Source organism: Sphaeramia orbicularis, chromosome 16 (genome assembly GCF_902148855.1).
Source record: "Sphaeramia orbicularis chromosome 16, fSphaOr1.1, whole genome shotgun sequence".
In the NCBI taxonomy this organism is placed as follows: domain Eukaryota; kingdom Metazoa; phylum Chordata; class Actinopteri; order Kurtiformes; family Apogonidae; genus Sphaeramia; species Sphaeramia orbicularis.
Genome location: NC_043972.1, coordinates 6,768,491 through 6,787,724, shown reverse-complemented (window position 1 = coordinate 6,787,724; position 19,234 = coordinate 6,768,491). Strand labels below are relative to the sequence as shown.

Sequence of the window (19,234 nt, the reverse complement as noted above, 5' to 3'; positions counted from 1 at the left end):
TGAGAACAGGTGGGTCTTTAATCTGGATTTAAATAAACTGAGTATTACAAAAGCTAACTCTATAAAACAGATAAGACATTAACAACATATAAGGATATATATGAGTAATAAAGGACATATAGCCTACATGGTAAAATTAAAAACAGGGTGCATGGGTTGTGATAATTGCACAGAGGTAGGGTGAGTATTGAAATGTCCATTAGACTGGGGGTGGCATAAAATTCTGAATTTATCATTTTTAAGGATCTGCATCCAAATTTACTGGATTCATCATTAGCTCATGTCTGACCATGTCACCAAGTTTTATGAAAATGTTTAGTAGTTTTTCCCAGGAAGGATGACTGATGGTCAACTCCATCGTTACATTGCAGCGTTATGCTTTTGTTGTATACTGTAATCAGACTGAGACAGTGTTTGTGTGTTTGCTGTGACAGAAGTAGAGGTCAGAAGGTCAAAGACTTCACTATCTTTCTACTCTCCCTGTCCATTTCTCTCCTGCTCCTCCTTGTACATCTCTTGCAAAAGCCTAGAAGGATTAACTTTCCCTTCCTCCCTAAACTGACCTGTAAACAGAAATCAGAATACCCAGTGTTGTTATTATCACTCTATTTAATGCATGACTTACATTTTGCTCAAGAGCAATAGGTGGAACAAGTACAGGAACAATAAAAGTTGTTCATTTCAGAAGGAAAATACAAAGCATGTTAAGGTTAAAGTTTCGTCTCATTGTTTTATTGAATAACAGTGGATATTGACTTTAGCCCTAGCCCTTTATGATTAGATCGAGCGTCTCAGTGGTAGGCCAAAGAGCAAGACGACTTAGCGATCAATTTCTGGGCCCACCTTGAAGCAAGAGCCGAATCTTAAATTAATAGACTCAAGCCAAGCCAAGAGCCAAGGCCGTTCAGTAACAAGAAACTGGGGTTTTGTTCCACCTCAGTGTGGATGGGGTTTGTAGTGTCAGTGTTTCAGAGCTGTGGTCCGTCCTTTAGTTTGGTCAGTGCTGACCTCGTAGCCTCCAATCCACGCTGACTCAGTTCATTTCTGGAGGTTTTAACCTTTACAGCGAGAGATTAAATCAGGGATTAAATCAGAGTTCAGAAACAAAGCTACTCTAAATCAGCCACTTTAATGAACGTAATTTCTATATGCCAGTACTTTTACGGTGCATGTTTATGTTATGTATGAGTTGGTGGTTTTGTTGGAAAAGATTTTTTTTGTTTTATTGCTGCAGGCACGGAGGAAAGGCACCCACTCAAAACGTGGTTTGCTTTATAGCTAACCCCTTTCTCCATAAAACAGTCTTAAATCACTCATATCCAAACGTTTCTGGTCTTTCTCACAAGTTCTATCTCTAATAACACATAACAGGTTGTAGTTACAGTCACTTGTATAAAATAATGAATCCAAAATGTAAACGCTTGTTGTTAATACTCTGTCTTAACCCTTTTCATTTAACTCTGAAATGATGAAATGGTAACTGGTTTTTGTAACATGCTGCTCTCTGTGGTGTTATTGACTTCATAGAAATAGTTGAGGAGACCCATGCTCCAGCCACTTCTGAGGAGATATCAAGCTTAGAGGAATTCATCCCAACCAGACTCACTTCTCTCACACTACTCCAAGTTTCGGTCACTGTCTCAATGGCTGAGTTTAACCTCCTTCACACACTAATGCCTGTCATCATGGGACACAAGGTAATGCACAGAAACATACTCTGTAGATCCAAATACTCTGCTTATAATGTCTCTTTTTCTTCCTCAAAGGGGTCATATTTAGCTAAACCCACTTTTTATTAGTCTTTGGTTCATTTATTTGTGTATTTGGACCCTAATAGTTTGTGAAGTTTGAATTTAAACCCTCCAGGTGCTGCAAAGCTATCTTTATATTCATTCCGGCAAAAATGAAGTGGATTTCTACAACCCATTTCAATTCCTTATTAATTTGTTACATTTAGAACTGGTTACGTCACAACATTTGTACACATAAGGTAAAGACTTCCGACGAACATTTCTCTGAGTACACCATAATTTTTTATCAGCAGCAGCGGTTGTAGTAAAAACTGAAAATATGTCCAAACCTCGAGCCGATTACCTAAAATGTTAAGTTGTTGGTTGTATTAATGAACTCAACTGGTTGAACAGGACAGAGCAGCACAGTCAGCAACCTGGATGGGGAGGGGTCATTTGCATTTAAAGGGCCAGTGCTCAAAACAACCTTTCTGGTGTCATGACTCACAATTAGGGTTGAAGGTGGACCTGTGGAGTTGAATTAAAGGTCCCGTATTATGCTATTTTTCAGTCACGTCATATAGGTCTCAGAAGCCCAAAAACATAGTATTTAAGTTTGTTCGCCCCAAAATCTTCCTTTTTTCGGAGTTTCAGCGGTCGAAAAAGTCACTCTCACCAGCCCTCCTCAGAACAGGCTGTTTCTGGGCCTGCTTCCGGGTATGCAAATGAACGCATCTGTCCACGCCCACTCCCCCTCCCCTCTCTGGGAGAGGACGCGGCTTCCGCTAGCGGTACTACGCGCTAATGTTGACTGTGAAGCCATGGCTCTCTCGTCTACAATACACATGTCTCAGACAGAACGTCTTTCCAAACACTGGCTTTCTTTGCCTTGAGGCGTGATTGAGCCCCGACGGAAAACGGCGGTGTTGTGTCGGGTTCGTGGACCTGACACGGAAAGACGCCTGCCGCCACTAATGCAGGCAGCTACAAACAAGCTTGATGCTAACTATACTGATGCCAACCACAAAAGGCCCGTGTTCAAAGTAGTTCTGTTGAATGTCTCACGATATTATCAGCTCTTGCATGTTAACGGGGACGCAAACGTTAGCAGCAGTAACCGAGCTATGTTAGCTGCCATGCTAACGTTAGACGTACACATCAACAAACACAAGCTTATCCGTAATGTAGGGTTATGCAGTAAAGATACAAAAAAATGATAAGAACTTACATCTCCCACACTTGTACTTGGGTCACGAAGCGTTGGTACTGCGTACTTCTTGATTCGGAGTCTTTGTGTTAAACCGGAGCTGTATGGACCCATGTTCGAAAAACACTCGTCCGTGAAATGCCGGGCACACACATACAAGCGTTTGGTACATGGCCATCACAGATATAATCCAGCCACTTTTTTCGGAGAGGCTCGGAAGTGAGGAGCAAAAATAAACTATCGTGTTGGTGTGTGCAGCCAACAACACCACAACTTGCGTGTCTCGCCTTCGCCATGTTTGTTGTCCAAGAAGTACTTTGCCAGGGCGGGGCTCGCTTTGCCAGGGTGGGGGCACAGTCAGGGGGAGGAGTTAAATCCGCTTATGTCGTCATAAGCGGACCCAACTCAAACTCGGCCGTTTGAGCAGGCATTTTCACTAAATGTGGTGTAGCAAGGCAGGGAGGAAACAGACAGTTTTCAAATTCGAACCTCATAATGAGGCTACTGCAACACACACTACTATAAGAAAACTTTCACAAAGTGAGATTTGCATAATACGGGACCTTTAATGAAGAATTCAGACCCAAGCATAGCATTTACAGGGTGGGGAAGCAAAATTTACAATATTTTGAGGCAGGGATTGAAAGACAGTGTATGACCAATTAGTTTATTGAAAGTCATGAGAATTTATTTGCCACAAGAAAATTGACATAATAGAAAATGTTTTTATTCTGTGTGTCCTCCTTCTTTCTCAATAACTGCCTTCACACGCTTCCTGAAACTTGCGCAAGTGTTCCTCAAATATTCGGGTGACAACTTCTCCCATTCTTCTTTAATAGTATCTTTAAGAAAGTCGACATTGCTGTGTGATGTTCTATTGGTAGCATGTTCTAAAACGCCTCGAATAACATAATCCAGAGGGTTTAGATCTGGGCTAGAAGGCGGCCATAAACATGATTCCCAAAAATTGCTAAAGTTGGATTTGTTGCTGTTGCCAACAAGTGTTTTGGTGTTCTTGTGTAAGATTTTAACTTCGAATCATATTTTACTGCATTTCTAACGGTCTTGTTGTCTACCTCAAGCTCAAGTTGCCATTTTTCTCATGGATTTGGTTGGATCCTTTAGGATTTTGGATTTGAGAGCTTTAATAAAAGCTTTGGTACGTTTTTTGTTGCTTCCTCCACTTCCAGACTTTCTCGTAATAGTTTTGCTCATAGTCATTCTCTTCTTTACATTATAAACAGTCTTTATGGACACTCCAACTATTTTTGAAATCTCATTTGGTGTGACGAGTGCATTCAGCAAATCACACACTCTTTGACGTTTGCTTTCCTGATTACTCATATGGGCAAAAGTTTCTGAAAAGATATGGATAATAGTGTTAGGTATGATTGTGACATCAATATATGTTTGGTTTCAAAACAATTGATGTAGTGCCTGCTGAGAAAAAACAACTAAATGTTCTTTGTAAATTTTGCTTCCTTACCCTGTAGTTTATGTAGACCACAGGGAAATGTTTTAAAATGCATAATTCCATTTAAAAAAGCAAAATATCACTCCTTTAATCTCATATTCTGTCTCTGTCTGCGGTTTCATCTGTACTGTCTATTTTTTTGGAATTCCACTCTTTTGTAAATATGCATATAGTTTACTTACTACTGTTACTACTATTTTTACATTCTTTGTCTTTTGCACAATATTTGCACATTTTTTGGTTTTGCACTTTATTCTCTTGCTACCTTGACCAGTGAATTTCCCCAATGTGGGATCAATAAAGTCATCTAATCTAATCTCATCTAATCTTAAAGGCTCCACAAGGACCAGTCAACATACCAGCCTTCCAGCCAGTGTGTCCTCTGCCATCTGTGCAGTTCCAGGTTGAAAGGGTGAACGTCGAACACTCGGTTCCCATGTATGCCCAAGAGCTGGTTGGCACTGTGAGCAGCCTTGGTCAGCCCTCGGACAACCTGCTCCACCACTGCTACGCACACCTCTACCTCAAGGTGAGCAGAGAAACCATGAACATGACGGACTCGGACTAAAGCCATTTGATGGAATTGTTTGTGTAGATGTGTGTTTCACTAGTTTCACTTTCAACCAATCAAATTTTGTTTATATAGCGTCACATCATTACAAAAGTTATCTCATGACACTTTACATTTAGAGCTGGTCTAAACAAGACTCTTAAACCAATTTACTGAAACCCAATAGAATCCTCCAGGAGCAAACACTTGATGACAGTGGAAGGAAAAATTGGCTTTTAACAAGCAGACCCCAACTCTTGGAGGATGGTCGTCTGCCTCGACCAGCTGGGGTTATGGAGAGAATTTTAAAAAAAGAGAGAGAGAGAGATAGGGGGTAGACACAAGGACACACAGCAAACAGAACTACAACTGTTAAAAACAAGAACTGCTGTTGCTAATATAATTACCGATAGGGCTGCGCGATATTTGAAAAAACTGACATTGCGATTTTTTTTTAACCCTGTGATATATATTGCGATATGAAAACATACTGAGGAGTATATAATAGCTGTGTGGTGCTGCTGTAAATGGTCAAACAAATTAGCTGTGTTACCTCTCGTTGTGGCAACAGTTGCAAGGCACTGTCGACACAGAGCACGTGTTTCAGTATCATCCTCCTTGTAGCTGAAATAATTCCAGATAACTGACGTTGCTTTTCTTTTTGGCACCAAGTCTTTGTTTTTGGTGATTTTCTCTTGTTTGTTGCTCATTCTTCAATGTTGTTACCAGCGACTCACTCCATGTGCAGGGGTGTGGTCTGCTTTGGTAAACTGATTAAGAATTATTGTGATTGGTGGATCGCTGCGTGCAGTGTGTGTCAGGTACCCAGGCTGAAATTAGATGAGAACACATTGAGTTCATTTGCCTCCTACATTGCAGGACCTGCGATGTGACTATTGCACATGTGTACATCGCGATGACAATGCTCAGACGATATATTGTGCAGCTCTAATTACCAATAACTAGAACAAATGTCCATAACTTTTCAGGCAGGAATGTGTACAAACTTTATTATCAGTTCCTAGAAGGCAGTTGAAGAATTAATGGAGGTCTTTTGTCCAGATCAGACCTTCTCCATCTGTTTAGTTTCTTGTTTCCCAGACACATCAACAAATTAAAGCAGACAGTATTCTTGTGTGACGCGTTTAATGCATGTTGGTCTGCTTAGATTGTTTTTTCTGCATCAAGACAAAAAGAACCAAAAACAAACCACACCAAGTTTACCACCTCCTCTGAATGGATGAGAGCAAACAAACAATAGTTGTGAAACAACCCTTACAAACCCTGTGTTTTAGACCAACACGAGGAACTGATCGCTTGTGCTGTTTCATAGTTTTCCTAAATTAGGATCTGAATTTTACATCTAAATCTGTTTATTCCCCCTAAAGGTTAGTTGGATCTGAGTAACCATCTTCATACCACATGTCATGTACTACAGCAAGATATCAATCAGAAGACATGCCCCAGTTAAGACCTATAATTTAAAGCTTATTTTTGTGGTTGTGATTTGGTTCTTGCATTAAACAAGTTGTTTTGTGTTGTAGACAGTTGTGAAACAGCACTAAATGTTAATTATACTGTACAGTGTTAAAGAAAATCGCAGTTGTATGGAATGGTTTAATTCCAGGAGCCTCTTTTGTCTTTTCTGTATTTTATTTATTTAGCACAGGGTTCTTTTTTTCTCATTGTTGTGTTTTATAGAACAAATATTGAGTACTTTGAATAGCCAAAAGTAAATATGCCTGCCCTGTACTACTTCACTTCTTTACAAAATGACCCTAATGGACCTTTTAATGGCCATGATGACCTCTTTTCACCTGGTCATAAACATTTCAGCTCTGTTCTGTGAAGACCTCCAGTCCAGTCCTGGTCTACCTCATGTTTTCATCCAACAAATAGATGGAACACTACAGGACACTGTTGTCCAGCTGTGACGTTTCCCTTAGTTGTTTATATATTCCTAACTAGATTTTAAAGAGTTGTTTCAGTAAGATGTTTAAACCACTTAAAGAGCTAGGGCTATTATTGTTCCTTCCAAAGGATTTTTTTTGTCTACATCTAACTTAAGTATTTCATCATCATTTAGTATAATATTATCATCAGCATTTTGCAATTTTCAGTAAAAAGTAGGTGTTTTCCAACATTTAATTTAATGATCATTCAAATCTTCACGGAAGCTCAGAGTAAATTTGAAGGTTATATCAAAACAGATAAAACTGAAGCGAAACTGAAGTGACTTTTTCAACAAACTATTTAATTAACTGAACATAGAAACATGCATCCACAGTCACTGTCATTTATCAGACTACATAGGTTTTACTGGTGAATCAATGTTGTAGGGGTGACACTTTTTCCACATTCACTACAGAGCCTCTCAACATCCAAATAAAAACCCATGAAAAGATGACAAACTGCATTTAACACCAATTATCTCATGTATTGATTTGATTAGTCGTTAAAAAGTTATTAAAAGGTTTTCGGTCAATAGATGCTTTTGGTTGGCAGTGAATGTTGAGGAATACAAGTATTTTCTGAACGTTTGTCTAGAGTTAATGAAGTGTGTTATAATGAATGTTTGTTTGTAGCTACTGTAAACGTGGTCTTGATTTCAGTGAAATTTTCTCATTAACTGAAGCCTATAGAAAAACAGAAAGGAAACATCCACAACTGCTGAATGACAAGATTCAGGAGTGCCATCCTATAAACACCTCTACAAATGTCAAATGTGTTCATACTTTTAAGAGCATTGTTTTTATTTATTTATTTTACTTCGGATACATTGCAGTATTTTTATTTAACTAACTCATAAACTGAGCTGATAATGCAGACAAATAAAGTGGACCTTTGATGTCAAAGGAGCGTTGTAATGAAGAACGTAACGTATTGTTCCTGTGTCTAATCAAGTGTCCAACTCTGGAGACTTTAGACATTTCAGCTAATCCTCTCTGTGGAACCTGGATAACAAATGTGTCCTGGGGTGTCCCTGTCTGGGCTGTTACGGCCTGGATGTGTTGTTTTAAAGCAGGATGTTTGCTGGACATCATGCTGGTAGTTCTTATCACAGGGTCACTGCAGGGTTAACAGTCAACTAGTCGGTGGCCAAGGCTCCTTCTGACTGATGGACCAATCTGCATCTGTATCTACCTCGGTATTAATTCGCCCTCTGGATTTCGGCAGTGGGATCATGACAGGGTGGAGGTCACTCTGGCCACAATTCACCTAATTCAGGAAGTGATTTGAAATGGGTATAAACTAAGGCTTATCTTAATCTCTGTTTTATTGACACTGGCTGTCAGAGCTGAAGCGTCTGTCTTTAAGGGAACATTTAGCCATTGTCTCACTTTTCATGGTTGTGGACAAGAATTCTAAATCGGCCTTTTTTCAAAACCAGGAGGCCACAGAAGTAAATACACCTATCATAATTGAAAACTTGGACTATTTCAAGTTGCTTTGGGCCATCAATGGCAGCAAAATTTGCTTGTCCTCTCAAATAAGCTGTGGTGAAACAGGCTTCGTGTCCTCAAGCAGGATTTGTATTATGTCTACATCTGAATCTGGCAATCACGCAACGCAACTGGATATTCGACTATGGTTTATAATGTCACATCCATAGCCCAGTTTCCTATGAATTAATTATTATTTTAGTTTTGTCTGTCTTCTGTGGGACATCTGCACGGCAAACTAGTTTGGTAGACCTTCACTCTGCAACACATAAATGAGCGGGACAGCTGGGTCCGGCCGTCAGTCACTACCTACAGTATTAAACAGGATTACCGTCCACCATGTTCACTATTGGCAATATGTAAATGGAACTGCTGCGGTACAGTTTGTATTGAGAAGGGTTGCTACCAAGAGCTTAAGTAATGAGAACATAATTGTGTCTTGACAAACTATAAGAGAAAAAGAAATCTGCAGCTGTCTCTAAACAGATTTATAATTCAGTACAGGGATATAACAAAGCTACCCAGACTTAAAATGGACTTGGAGAAAGCTGTTTGTAGAGTAAATAAGAATGAGAGTTGAATCTGTTCTTTTATTGAAATCACACTTTTGCGCTATGGCTGATTTCAGACTATAATCGGACCAACAGTTTTTATTCATAACATGGGTGAAGTCACAAAAGCTGACATGTCGAACAGTTGGATATACAGCGTGTCTATAATGTCTCTTTACACATTAAGAAATTTATTACAAAAGCAATTGATGAGATAATTATCACATTTGTTCCATTTACTCAGTGGTTATCAAAGTTTTTAATCATATGGTAGGATCATGTGCACTTGAATCATTGGTCCATTTTTCTCCAACGAGAGATCAATTACTGCAAATGTTATCCTTGACCTTTTGACTGAATATGTGTCACCACAACTGGGTGACCTTCAACCAACCATTATTTTCCAGCAAGATGGTGCACTACCACACTGGGTTCTGCATGTTGGTGGGTTCCTAAATCAAACATTTCCACACCAGTGGATTGGAAGGGATGGCCCAATTCCCTGGACACCTCATTCAACAGATGTCACTCCCCTGGATTTCTCTCTATGGGGATATGTTAAAGATATTTGTTTGTTATATGTTTCAAATAAAGATACGGGACATCAGTGACCTGAAGCAAAAGATCACTGATGCCATTGACGCCATTGATGAGGCTATGATACAGTAGCATTGCCAGCCATCTGGTTTTCTCAGTGTATTCAATTCTGAGAAAAAAGTCTGGAATTTAGCCAGTTGCTGTGAAATATGCACAGTCTATTCTATACCGCCTAATCACAAGTCTGGGTTAGCAGGTGTTTTGCAATGTGTCATATGGACCAACTTCTTTTTGTTGCAAGTCAAAGTCAGTTCCAAGTTTGCAAATCTCATTTCAACTGTTGTTGGTTGTTTGCTTGATTCAAAAATAAGGATTGAATTACTGATTACTCCCTGTATTCTTAAATTTCTCTGACGAAAGCGTCATGTCCGTCTTATCTGTGATTGGTTTACTCGGTGCCTGTTAGTCCCGCCTTCATATTTGGATTCAAGCCCAGCGATTCCAGACGGATTTCTCATCGAGAAAGACGGATGGCTGGCCAGGCTAATGATACAACCAACAAGGCAGGAAATCGAGTACCATCTTGATGCGCTTCATGTAAATAATGGTGGCCATATAGAGGTGGATTAAATGAGGGGAAAAAACCCGTCAGTATCTACTTTTCATTTTGTAATAATTTCCACAGATTTGTCTATTCATTTGCTTTTGTAATAAATGTGTTAAATTGTGAAGAGACTTTTTTTTCCTTTTCTTTACTTTAGTAGAGTAAGTAGTAGTAGTAGTAAGTAAAGTAAAGAAAAAAATTGTGAAGAGACTTTATGGACACCCTGTATGCTAAACTACTGATGTACTGTCTTTGCCTTTCCCTCTTCCTGTCACTTACTGTCTTTCTGTCTTCATCCTTTTGTCCAGGTGTTTGGGTTTCAGACAGGCTTGACGTGCCAGGACACTTCTGGGGTTTTCCTGCCTCTCATCCCCATCATCCCTTCCTTCAGTACCGCACTCTACGGCAAGCTGATCCAGATGCCTGCATACTGGTGAGTCTGACATTTCAATGCAGAGTTGAGTTGATGCGGAAATGAGCAACATCAAGCCTGTCAGTACATTTCGACTTTCTTCAAATATGTGTTCTGTCAAGTATTCAATGCTTGTTGTGGTAAATGGCAAGCCTTTGCGCATGTTATTTAAGGTGTGTATGGTAATTCTTTAGTCTTTCAGCATGAAATGTGTTTGTTTAGTCCACTTTAACCTGCAGAAGTTTGTATAATTTGTAGGGATGCACCGATACCACTTTTTTCCAGAGTACGAGTACTTACATTTGAGTACTTGCCGATACCGAGTACCGATAGGAGTACTTAATAATCCCATTCCAGTTCTTAGTTCCTTTTGTAAATGTGCTTTATTGTCGTCATTAGTCTGACTGCAACAAAGTGCTGCTACTGACATTTAATGTGTTGGAATGAACGTTTCTCAATTAATCCACCAGGGGGCACTGCTCTGAATTAACCATACTGGACAAATACTACAAAGAAAAGTAAAGTTTTTTGAGAAGAAGAAGAAGAAGAAAGTCACTAATAACAAACATGGAGACGACAGAGGCAACACTAATGCGATACTAATGTTGCAGCGTTTTCGCTAGTAAGGTTTAAAAGCTTAGCTTCAGCAGGTAGAGAAAAGAGAAATGAGTGATAAGTTTTGTTTTCACTTCCGCTGGCAGCGGTCCGCACTGCTCCGTACTCCCGGTGGTATTCTCTGTCTGGGTACACATCCGCCACCACCTGGAAAACGGATGGAATGTACGCAGAGGACGGACAGAACGCTGTGTCCGTATCTGTCTGTGTCTTTAATGTTACTTGCAGTCAGCGTTACTTTTATCACTGTCATTTATTTTGAAAAATCTCCACACTCTTCACACTACCCACACATTATTCCACCGCCGCGTACCTGCTGCACAGAACTGTGAATGTTGCATGGCCGTAAGTGGTATCGGTGCATTTGTATCGGATATCTTTTCCGAGTACAAATACGAGTACACACACTGAGTATCGGAGCCGATGCCGATACTCGTATCGGTGCATCCCTAACAATTTGTGTTCAGATCACAGTCAGCTGCAGAGGAGGGTTTGTTAGAGAAACCTCAGTTTACTTTCCACTAAGTTATGCACGCTAGGGAAACTGTTTTAGTCATGTTGTGTTTTATAATCCTTACCATTGGCTGTTCTTTACCTGCATATTGGATCAGTGAAGCCATGACATGCTGTGAAGGTTCTAACTCAACATACTTTGGTGACTCATTCATGTAAAGGGAACATTGTTGGTTCAGTTCACAGACTGGGAATGTTTGCGGTACCTCCAAAGTACCATTCCAGTAAAAAATCTGCCACATACAGGTGGGAATCTGAAAACCGCATTGGGAGACCAGCTAGTCTCCTTTAGGTAGTGGAACATGTGCATGGTCACATAACTATCCCAAGTAGAGACCATAAGTCTTCATAACTAGGCTGCTCAAACAACATAAAACAGTATTATGATTCCCCAGAGGAATATTTTTGTTTATGTGTTTGGACTGCGTTTCCAGGCAGCTTTCAGCTCAGAAGGCTGGGACCGTCAAAATATTGTCACTATGAAATATACATGTGATCCATCTCAAAAATTTGAACTTCCACACAACACAATGAACTAACAGAAACTGGGGCATCATCAGCATCAGTCTGCCTTAGTTGTATTGAAGTTCATGAGCATGTGTGTCTGTACTGAATGGAAAAAAATAAACACTACTTTTATTTTCTTGTGGGTCCACTATTGACTAATACATGCAGGATTAACAGATATACTTTGTTGTGTGTCTTTGCGGTGTTAAGCCCATGTATTGTACTTTATGTAGACTATTGCAGCCTCTTGTGGGCAGTGCATCAGAGGGTATTTAAAGTGATGGATGAGCCAGTTCCTCAGCGGTTGGTGCGGAAAACAGAAAAACAGAGTCATCGAGTAACAACTGCAACAATTTCTCAGATGGTTTGAAACACTAGGAAAGGAAAATAAGACAACGCTGTCGAAGGGGATGAAACATATTGCAATATCCCTGTCCTTGCACCAGACGGAGGATGACTCACGGGGGATATCCCAGGGAGAGGTAAAGAGAAGGTTGGAGTTGAAGAGAGGACAAGAAGCAAAGGACCAGAGTATGACAGAGGAGGTGACAAAGATACCAACAGAGCACAGGTGTAGCAGGAAGTGGAAGAGGATCCCAAAAACAATGACGCTGGATAAAGGAAACTAACAACAACAAACGGGAACAGAGAAAACATGTTGAAAATGTTTTTGGTCAACTTATAAGTCGTTAAATGCAGAGGCTGTCACAAAGAAACCAAAAAAAAAAAACGGAAAGGACTGAATGAATAAGCAGCTCATTGAAAGGATTAGGCCATCTGGAATATAGAGGGAGGACAAAGACAGAAAGAGAAGAAAGAACCCATTAATGGAAGATGAAATCTAACCATAACTCTAAAACCAAAGTCTGTTTTACACCGCTGGTCCAACGTGGGAATATTGTGCTTTTATTCTGCTTCAGTTTTCTGTATAAAAAGTTTGAACATGGAACAGAAGGCATTTTTGTTCTGTTTTTAAGCCAGCAGGAGAAGGTTGAGATGTTTTGCTGACATCCCTAAAGAAATTGTTGGATGCAAACCTGCAGGAACCAAGCACTTGAAGACCTCTGCCAATGTGGTTTTAAAAGGAAGACCACAATGTTTGCATTTTCCGATGGATATTTTACATTTTGCACTTTCTCTGTTGACCTCCATTGTATCTAAAATCACAATGCAGGTTTCCTCTGGATTCCTAAGGGTTTCCCCTGCCATTAATTAACAGGTACATACAGTTTCAGAAAAAAAATATTAGACCACCCCATGTTACCCTCAATTTCTTGTTCATTTTAATGCCTGGTACAACTAAAGGTGCGTTTGTTTGGACAAATATAAAGATAACAACAAAAATAGCTCATAGTAGTTTAATTTCAGAGCTGATATCTATCCATTTTCCGTGTTTTCTTGATAATAACCAAAATCACTTCAGTTCTTACATCAATAGCTATGGCACTGTACTGACAAAACAGTGCTTTTAGGCATTCTGTGTTTTCTTTTCTGTCTGTTTTAGTCACATGATACACACAGGAGTTACTACTTGATTGCATCACCATTGTTTTTTATGACTTTTGATTGTCTTAATAATTTTTTTCTGTGACTGTATATATGCATTCTATTATCAGTGTCCCTGACCACGGTGCTGATGGAGATCAGTAGTTGGTTCGTGAGTGCCTTCAATATCAGGTCACTGCTTGTAATGTGTGCTATATGCTAATGCTAGATGCTGTGTGTTTATTAGGATGGGGGAAAATTCAGAGACTGAATTTCCCTATAGGGATAATGAAGTGAGTTAACTTAACTTTTAACCTTTATTTTTGGTTCAGTGCCAGGCAGCACTGGCATAATTATGGGTCTGGATCTCTGTTTTAAAAGTGCTCAAGTCTTAACCTTCAAAAAGCCTGCTCTCCCTGTGAACCCATTTTTGTCTTCATAATGACTCGAGTCCTCATGGGTCACTGTGCTTTCAGGTCGAAGTCCCCAATAGGACATAAGAACAAGGCACTCACACATTTTGCCCTCTCTCCAACACCTTGCCGTTAGTACGCCTTTGAAAGCAGGAAAACCTGTCGGAGAGTACTATCTTGGGAATCCATTTCCCCCCATTAGTTTAGATTTAAACATGCCAAAGACCTGCAGATGTTTTTGCCTTTTCCTGACGGCTTCTCCAGACAAACACTGTATCTGCTGTACAGTGCTTCGCAGGCCACGGCGTCCTCATCTGGGGGGGTTATGGGTGTAAGAGAGTGCATTTCCCTGTACCCTCTGCTCCCAATAAGAGACTCTAAGCTTCTTGTTTGATCTCAGGGCCTTCTTTTTTTGCCCTGCCTCCTTTAAATAGTGGATTCAGATGTCACACGGATGTTATTTTTTTTCTGACAATCACAAGAGGTTTCTCGTCTGTAAAGAATATTGAACTTTCATTTCTGTGCCCTTTCATGACCCAGCCTTTAGGAAAAACACAACAGAAAAACACAATGGAAGCGAATGGGTATTAACATGATTAAAATACATATTTAGCTACGTGATAGCATTGCAGTCATTCCTCAGAATATGTGTGCACAAAATACCTGAGATCATGTTGCTGATCACTTCAACTTCATCCCATTTTCTTCACCTCAGTAACTAAATTCAACTTGATGTTTCCGACACTTTCCGACAGGTTAGAAGCACTCGTTAAATTCTGTAATAGTTGCCTGTTTGTTTCACTGTCAGTTGCTTTCCTGTACATGATAATGACCCTCGGTATTATTGTGCAGGATTATGCATTCTGAACCTGTCATTTTGACTCTTAAGTGACTCGTATTTGACCTTGGCAGGTATGTCTGTCTTACTTCTAGTCCAGTGCACAATGACAGTCAGGATCTTATTAATGAAAGCTGACATTTGCTCCTGTAAGAATGATGATGAGCAGGTTTGACAGAAAGGAGAGAAAAAGAAGTAAAAGACAAAAATGGCTGCTTTTGGTCATCTCTAAACAGTAATAGCGCCCTCACACCGTTTGTACCAAGAAGAGAGTCAGTTTCTTTCACTGAGGTGAAAACTTAGCTCAGAGTGACAGAGAAGAGCAGCCAAAAGATGCAATCCACCAGGTGGTAGCATTTAATTTGACTGTATTGATGTTTGTTTTGGGACGGCTCTTCAGCACTGATGTAACTATAACAACACTTGTTCTCACTTTCCAACATGTTCTGTCCTCAGACACTGAGCAGAGCTGTGGAAGCGTTTGAAGTTTTAAGGCATTATGGGAAAAAACGGGAAGCCTGAGACCTTAGCGAAGGTGTGAGAGAGAGACAGAAAGATGGCAAGACAGAGAAAGGTCAGCCCCTGGTAGTTTGTTATGCAGATTCTTGGAGCAGCTTTCCAGTTTCTTCTATAAAAGATGGCTTTAGATTTGTCAGCTTCTGGACTCTGTTGTAAAGGGAATGGTGAGTGACAGGAGAGAATGGTAGCTGGGAGTTGGAAGTAGAGAGGCTGATGTCATTTGCACACATCTTACATTCCTATTCCTTTCTTCTTTTTCTTTTCTTTTTAAGTACAACGCAGTTTCGTCTTCTTTTTCCTCTCCCTCTTTTCCTTACACACATACAGACCAACTAGATGTGTTGAAATTGTGCAGGAGCCTGAGCCAAGCATATACGACTGCCAGGTGATCATGGGGATTTGGAGAGGCACCGGGCATCTGTGAAGACCCAGCACCTCTCCTGATGAGTTGGCCCACAGTGCAAAGAGAAGCTCAAGTTTCTCCGGTCTGACTGCAGTCTAAGCCTTCCCATAGTAGGCAGCAAGGGACTTTAAGTGGGGAAAGTACATTAACTGGAGATGCTGTCTTTGCCAGCCTCGCCAGGCTTTTACTGAGTATTTGGTTGTGAGTGTTAGACCTTGGATAAATCCATTTATCTTCCTCAAAGATCTACAGACCTTGGATTTAGCTAATTAGACTTTAATGTATTTACTTCTAGGGCAGTCCTGAATAGCACTTTTGGGCCTTTAAAGATTTAGTGAGAAATCGCAAAGCTTAAAGGTGGAGTAAGACAAAATCAGAGATAGAAAATATAAGTAAAGAGTCAAGATTAAAATAGAATCCTACCCAGATCTTTAACACAGGCCTCCTACTGCTCAGTCTGCTTTTTGGTTGTGTTACAACAAAATCAATGTGTCCAACCGGGAACTGCTAGTTCTAGTACAATAAAGCCAGCGATGAAAAATATGAACTCTGAAGGTGTTGACGAAGCAGGGATGCAAATCAAATTCTTTGCACCATCTCCACTACTCAGGAGGTCTGGGATCAAGTTTCACCTCATTTTTTAAAGAGTTTTCACATTCCTTGTGACAGTCACTTCATTGTATACTACCAGATGCTTGGCCTTTTTGATATTTTGCCAGTGTAGTTGTAACTTGCAGGCCTTGTGCCATTGTTTCATTGTTAGATACAGAAGTATATGGATTAAATGTTCATGTCTGGGCCCTGAGAGTAACAAATAATGTTGATGCATAAAGAATTATGGTGAATGATTTATTGCTTCAATTAGAATTCAGAATTGGTTGTCAATTACTGTGGCAAAGGTGAAAACTATACAGATCTTAGGGGTTTCAGTTATTTTTAATTAAGTTTAATTGCCTTATTGGGAATCGTGAATCTGTGTCTCACATTTTTTCTAAGATATAAGAAGATGTCAAGCTACTACACTGTAAGTCAAGAAGGTAGCCCATTTGTTTCTGCCCTGAGTTGAAAGAGGGCAGTAGCCTTCAGGTGGGATTGTTGTGTCTGTGTCTGTGGAATGGCACTGGTTGGAACGTACAAACCAACAGCGTGTGTTATTTGGTTGTCCTAACTACAATGATGCAGATAGTCCAGTCCGTCTCTCTGTGACATTGTGTTTGGGCATCACTATGGCTAATATATAACTGAAGGAGGGTGTTAGCTGTTGTTAAACAGTAAGCTCAGGTCCAATTCATCACTGTCAGCAGAACAGAGGTTTGTGGGAGCTTTCCTAAATTCTGACACTAGGTGCTGGTTAGAAATACTAAGATAAGAATGCTGTAAAAATAGCTATCGAAGGGTTATTGGTGTTAAATATCCTCTTCTGTGGTGAGCTAGTTTAGCGTGAAGTGTTTTTTTTCCCTTCTGTATCCAGTCATTTGGAAAACATACCTATGATGTGCAATATTCCTAGAGCACTCTTACATAAGTAAATATCACCTTTAAATGTCAAAAATAAGCTTTGGTGATGGAATTGAGTAAATTGCCAAAACTTTCTAAGTCCCTGCTACTGTGACAGAACTCAAGCAGTCATTTAGTTAGCAACAGTCCTCTGAAATAAACTTCACTCCCAGTGAATTAAAGTGCTGCTGAGAGGCATCAGGCTGTACTTATGTGTAATGAAAGGTAATGTATGCAGCTGCCAGTTTCACAGGGACTCTACAGAAAGTCTCAATGGATCTGGTTGTTAAACCTGTTATCCCACACATGCCGGTGCCTACAAAGAAAAAAAAGAGAAAAAATGTGAGGGAGGTAGCAAAAAGGACAGGGAGGTTAAAAGTGCCACTTGCACCAATCTCTCTAAAACCTAACCTCATTCACACATGTGAGCGCACACATGTATGCTCACACCATATAATATTCGTTATGTACGGCCACCTGACAGCAGGAGCATATGGAGGCAGGCCAAGACCGGGGCCTACCAACTAACCAACCAGCAAACCGGCAGCAGCCTAGTGTGGCTCGTCGCATTGCAGGCCATAATTCAACCCCACGCCAGCTTTTATGTGGCATTTTTAACAGCCTCTGTTCCTCGCTCAGCTATTTCTGAGGGGATAATTTCTTAAACCATGTGGCATTACAGGTGCATGTTATATAGCCACGAAAGGCTGTCTTGCCTACCAAATGTTTCTGAATAGAAAAGAATGTTGGTTTCCCCTGATATGTAATTATTGGTCTAAGTTCATTATATTGTCAATGGTTACTTCATTTTTTAGCACTACCTAAAGGATTTTTTTATGTGAAGTTGAGAAGTCCATTACTATGTCTGGTCCTGTAGTCTAGACTCCAGATTAGCTCATGTTGTGATTTATGAAAGCTGCTTGAGGCATCTGAGGCATGAGGCTTCTGGTGTGATTGTAATGCCTCATTACTTCTGTTCATAGTTATTCATAGCAAGCTGCTCCTGGTCTATGTCTCCACGCACAGCCAAGAACAGGAGGACAAATGCTTTCTGTGTCCTTCTGTGGTGTGCCGTAGAGATCCAAGTCAAATTTAGCAAATGTGGACGAGGACATTAACAATATTCACTGGTGAGAACATTGACCATGGCTGTTACATTTGTCTACTGGCCATTTTGGCAGGCAATATCATTAACAAATTGAACTGGAATAATCATTTTGGCTGATGAAAACTGATTTGGGAGTGGCTGTTGGATGGAAAAGTCCATTTCTGCGCTCTAAGTACATTTATGTGCCCTGAGTACACATTTATATGATGTATGACAGAAATCTTGTGAATGATGTCACACATGCAGCTTCTGCGTCAGCTGGTTTGCTCCTAAACCAACTTTGATTAGAGCAGAATTCATTGTGAAGTAAGCACTATTTTTTTCGCATAGCAAAGCACCCACCGAGAAGACGTGGTTAAAGTTGCTCCAAGATGTGATGGTGAAGGATAATTAAGTGACCTGAAATCAGTGTGTGGTGGCTGCGGTCATGCTCTGCTTTAAGATGTGGTTCAGAGGCCACAAGTGCAGCGGAGAAGTCATTTGACTGAGGAGGGCAACCTAACATGAATTAGACTCTGTTTAACAAAACCATGCAAATGTTTTCAGAAAGGGCATTTTCACGTGATGAGGCTAAAGGGGTGGCATGTGCACAACGCAACAAGTAAGCTTTATGTATTAACAGGTGTGTATTAAAAGTCTGGAATGGCACATGATGTAATATTGTTCCACATTTGGCTCCAAAGTGCAGGAGTGCAGAGGATTGTAAGCTGCTAGTTGAAACATCATATTTCATGTTGCACAGTCCATAAAGTATTTTGACCAACTTTGTGGTATGGATTTTTTTTCTCCTCTACATCTGGTGTCCGACAGTTTTATTTGGTTTTATGT

The 19,234-nt window shown here is 40.2% G+C and overlaps 1 protein-coding gene across 3 annotated transcripts in view; it reads left to right on the top strand.

The window, feature by feature from the left end:
- The window catches only part of vps13b (vacuolar protein sorting 13 homolog B), a 464,114-nt gene that overhangs the window by 55,386 nt on the left and 389,494 nt on the right, over positions 1-19,234 (top strand). For all 3 annotated transcript variants that reach the window (XM_030157727.1, XM_030157729.1, XM_030157728.1), the window contains exons 14-16: positions 1,528-1,697; positions 4,746-4,940; positions 10,405-10,529. In XM_030157727.1, coding sequence (XP_030013587.1) covers positions 1,528-1,697; positions 4,746-4,940; positions 10,405-10,529 — 490 coding nt within the window. The remainder of the gene's footprint in view (positions 1-1,527; positions 1,698-4,745; positions 4,941-10,404; positions 10,530-19,234) is intronic.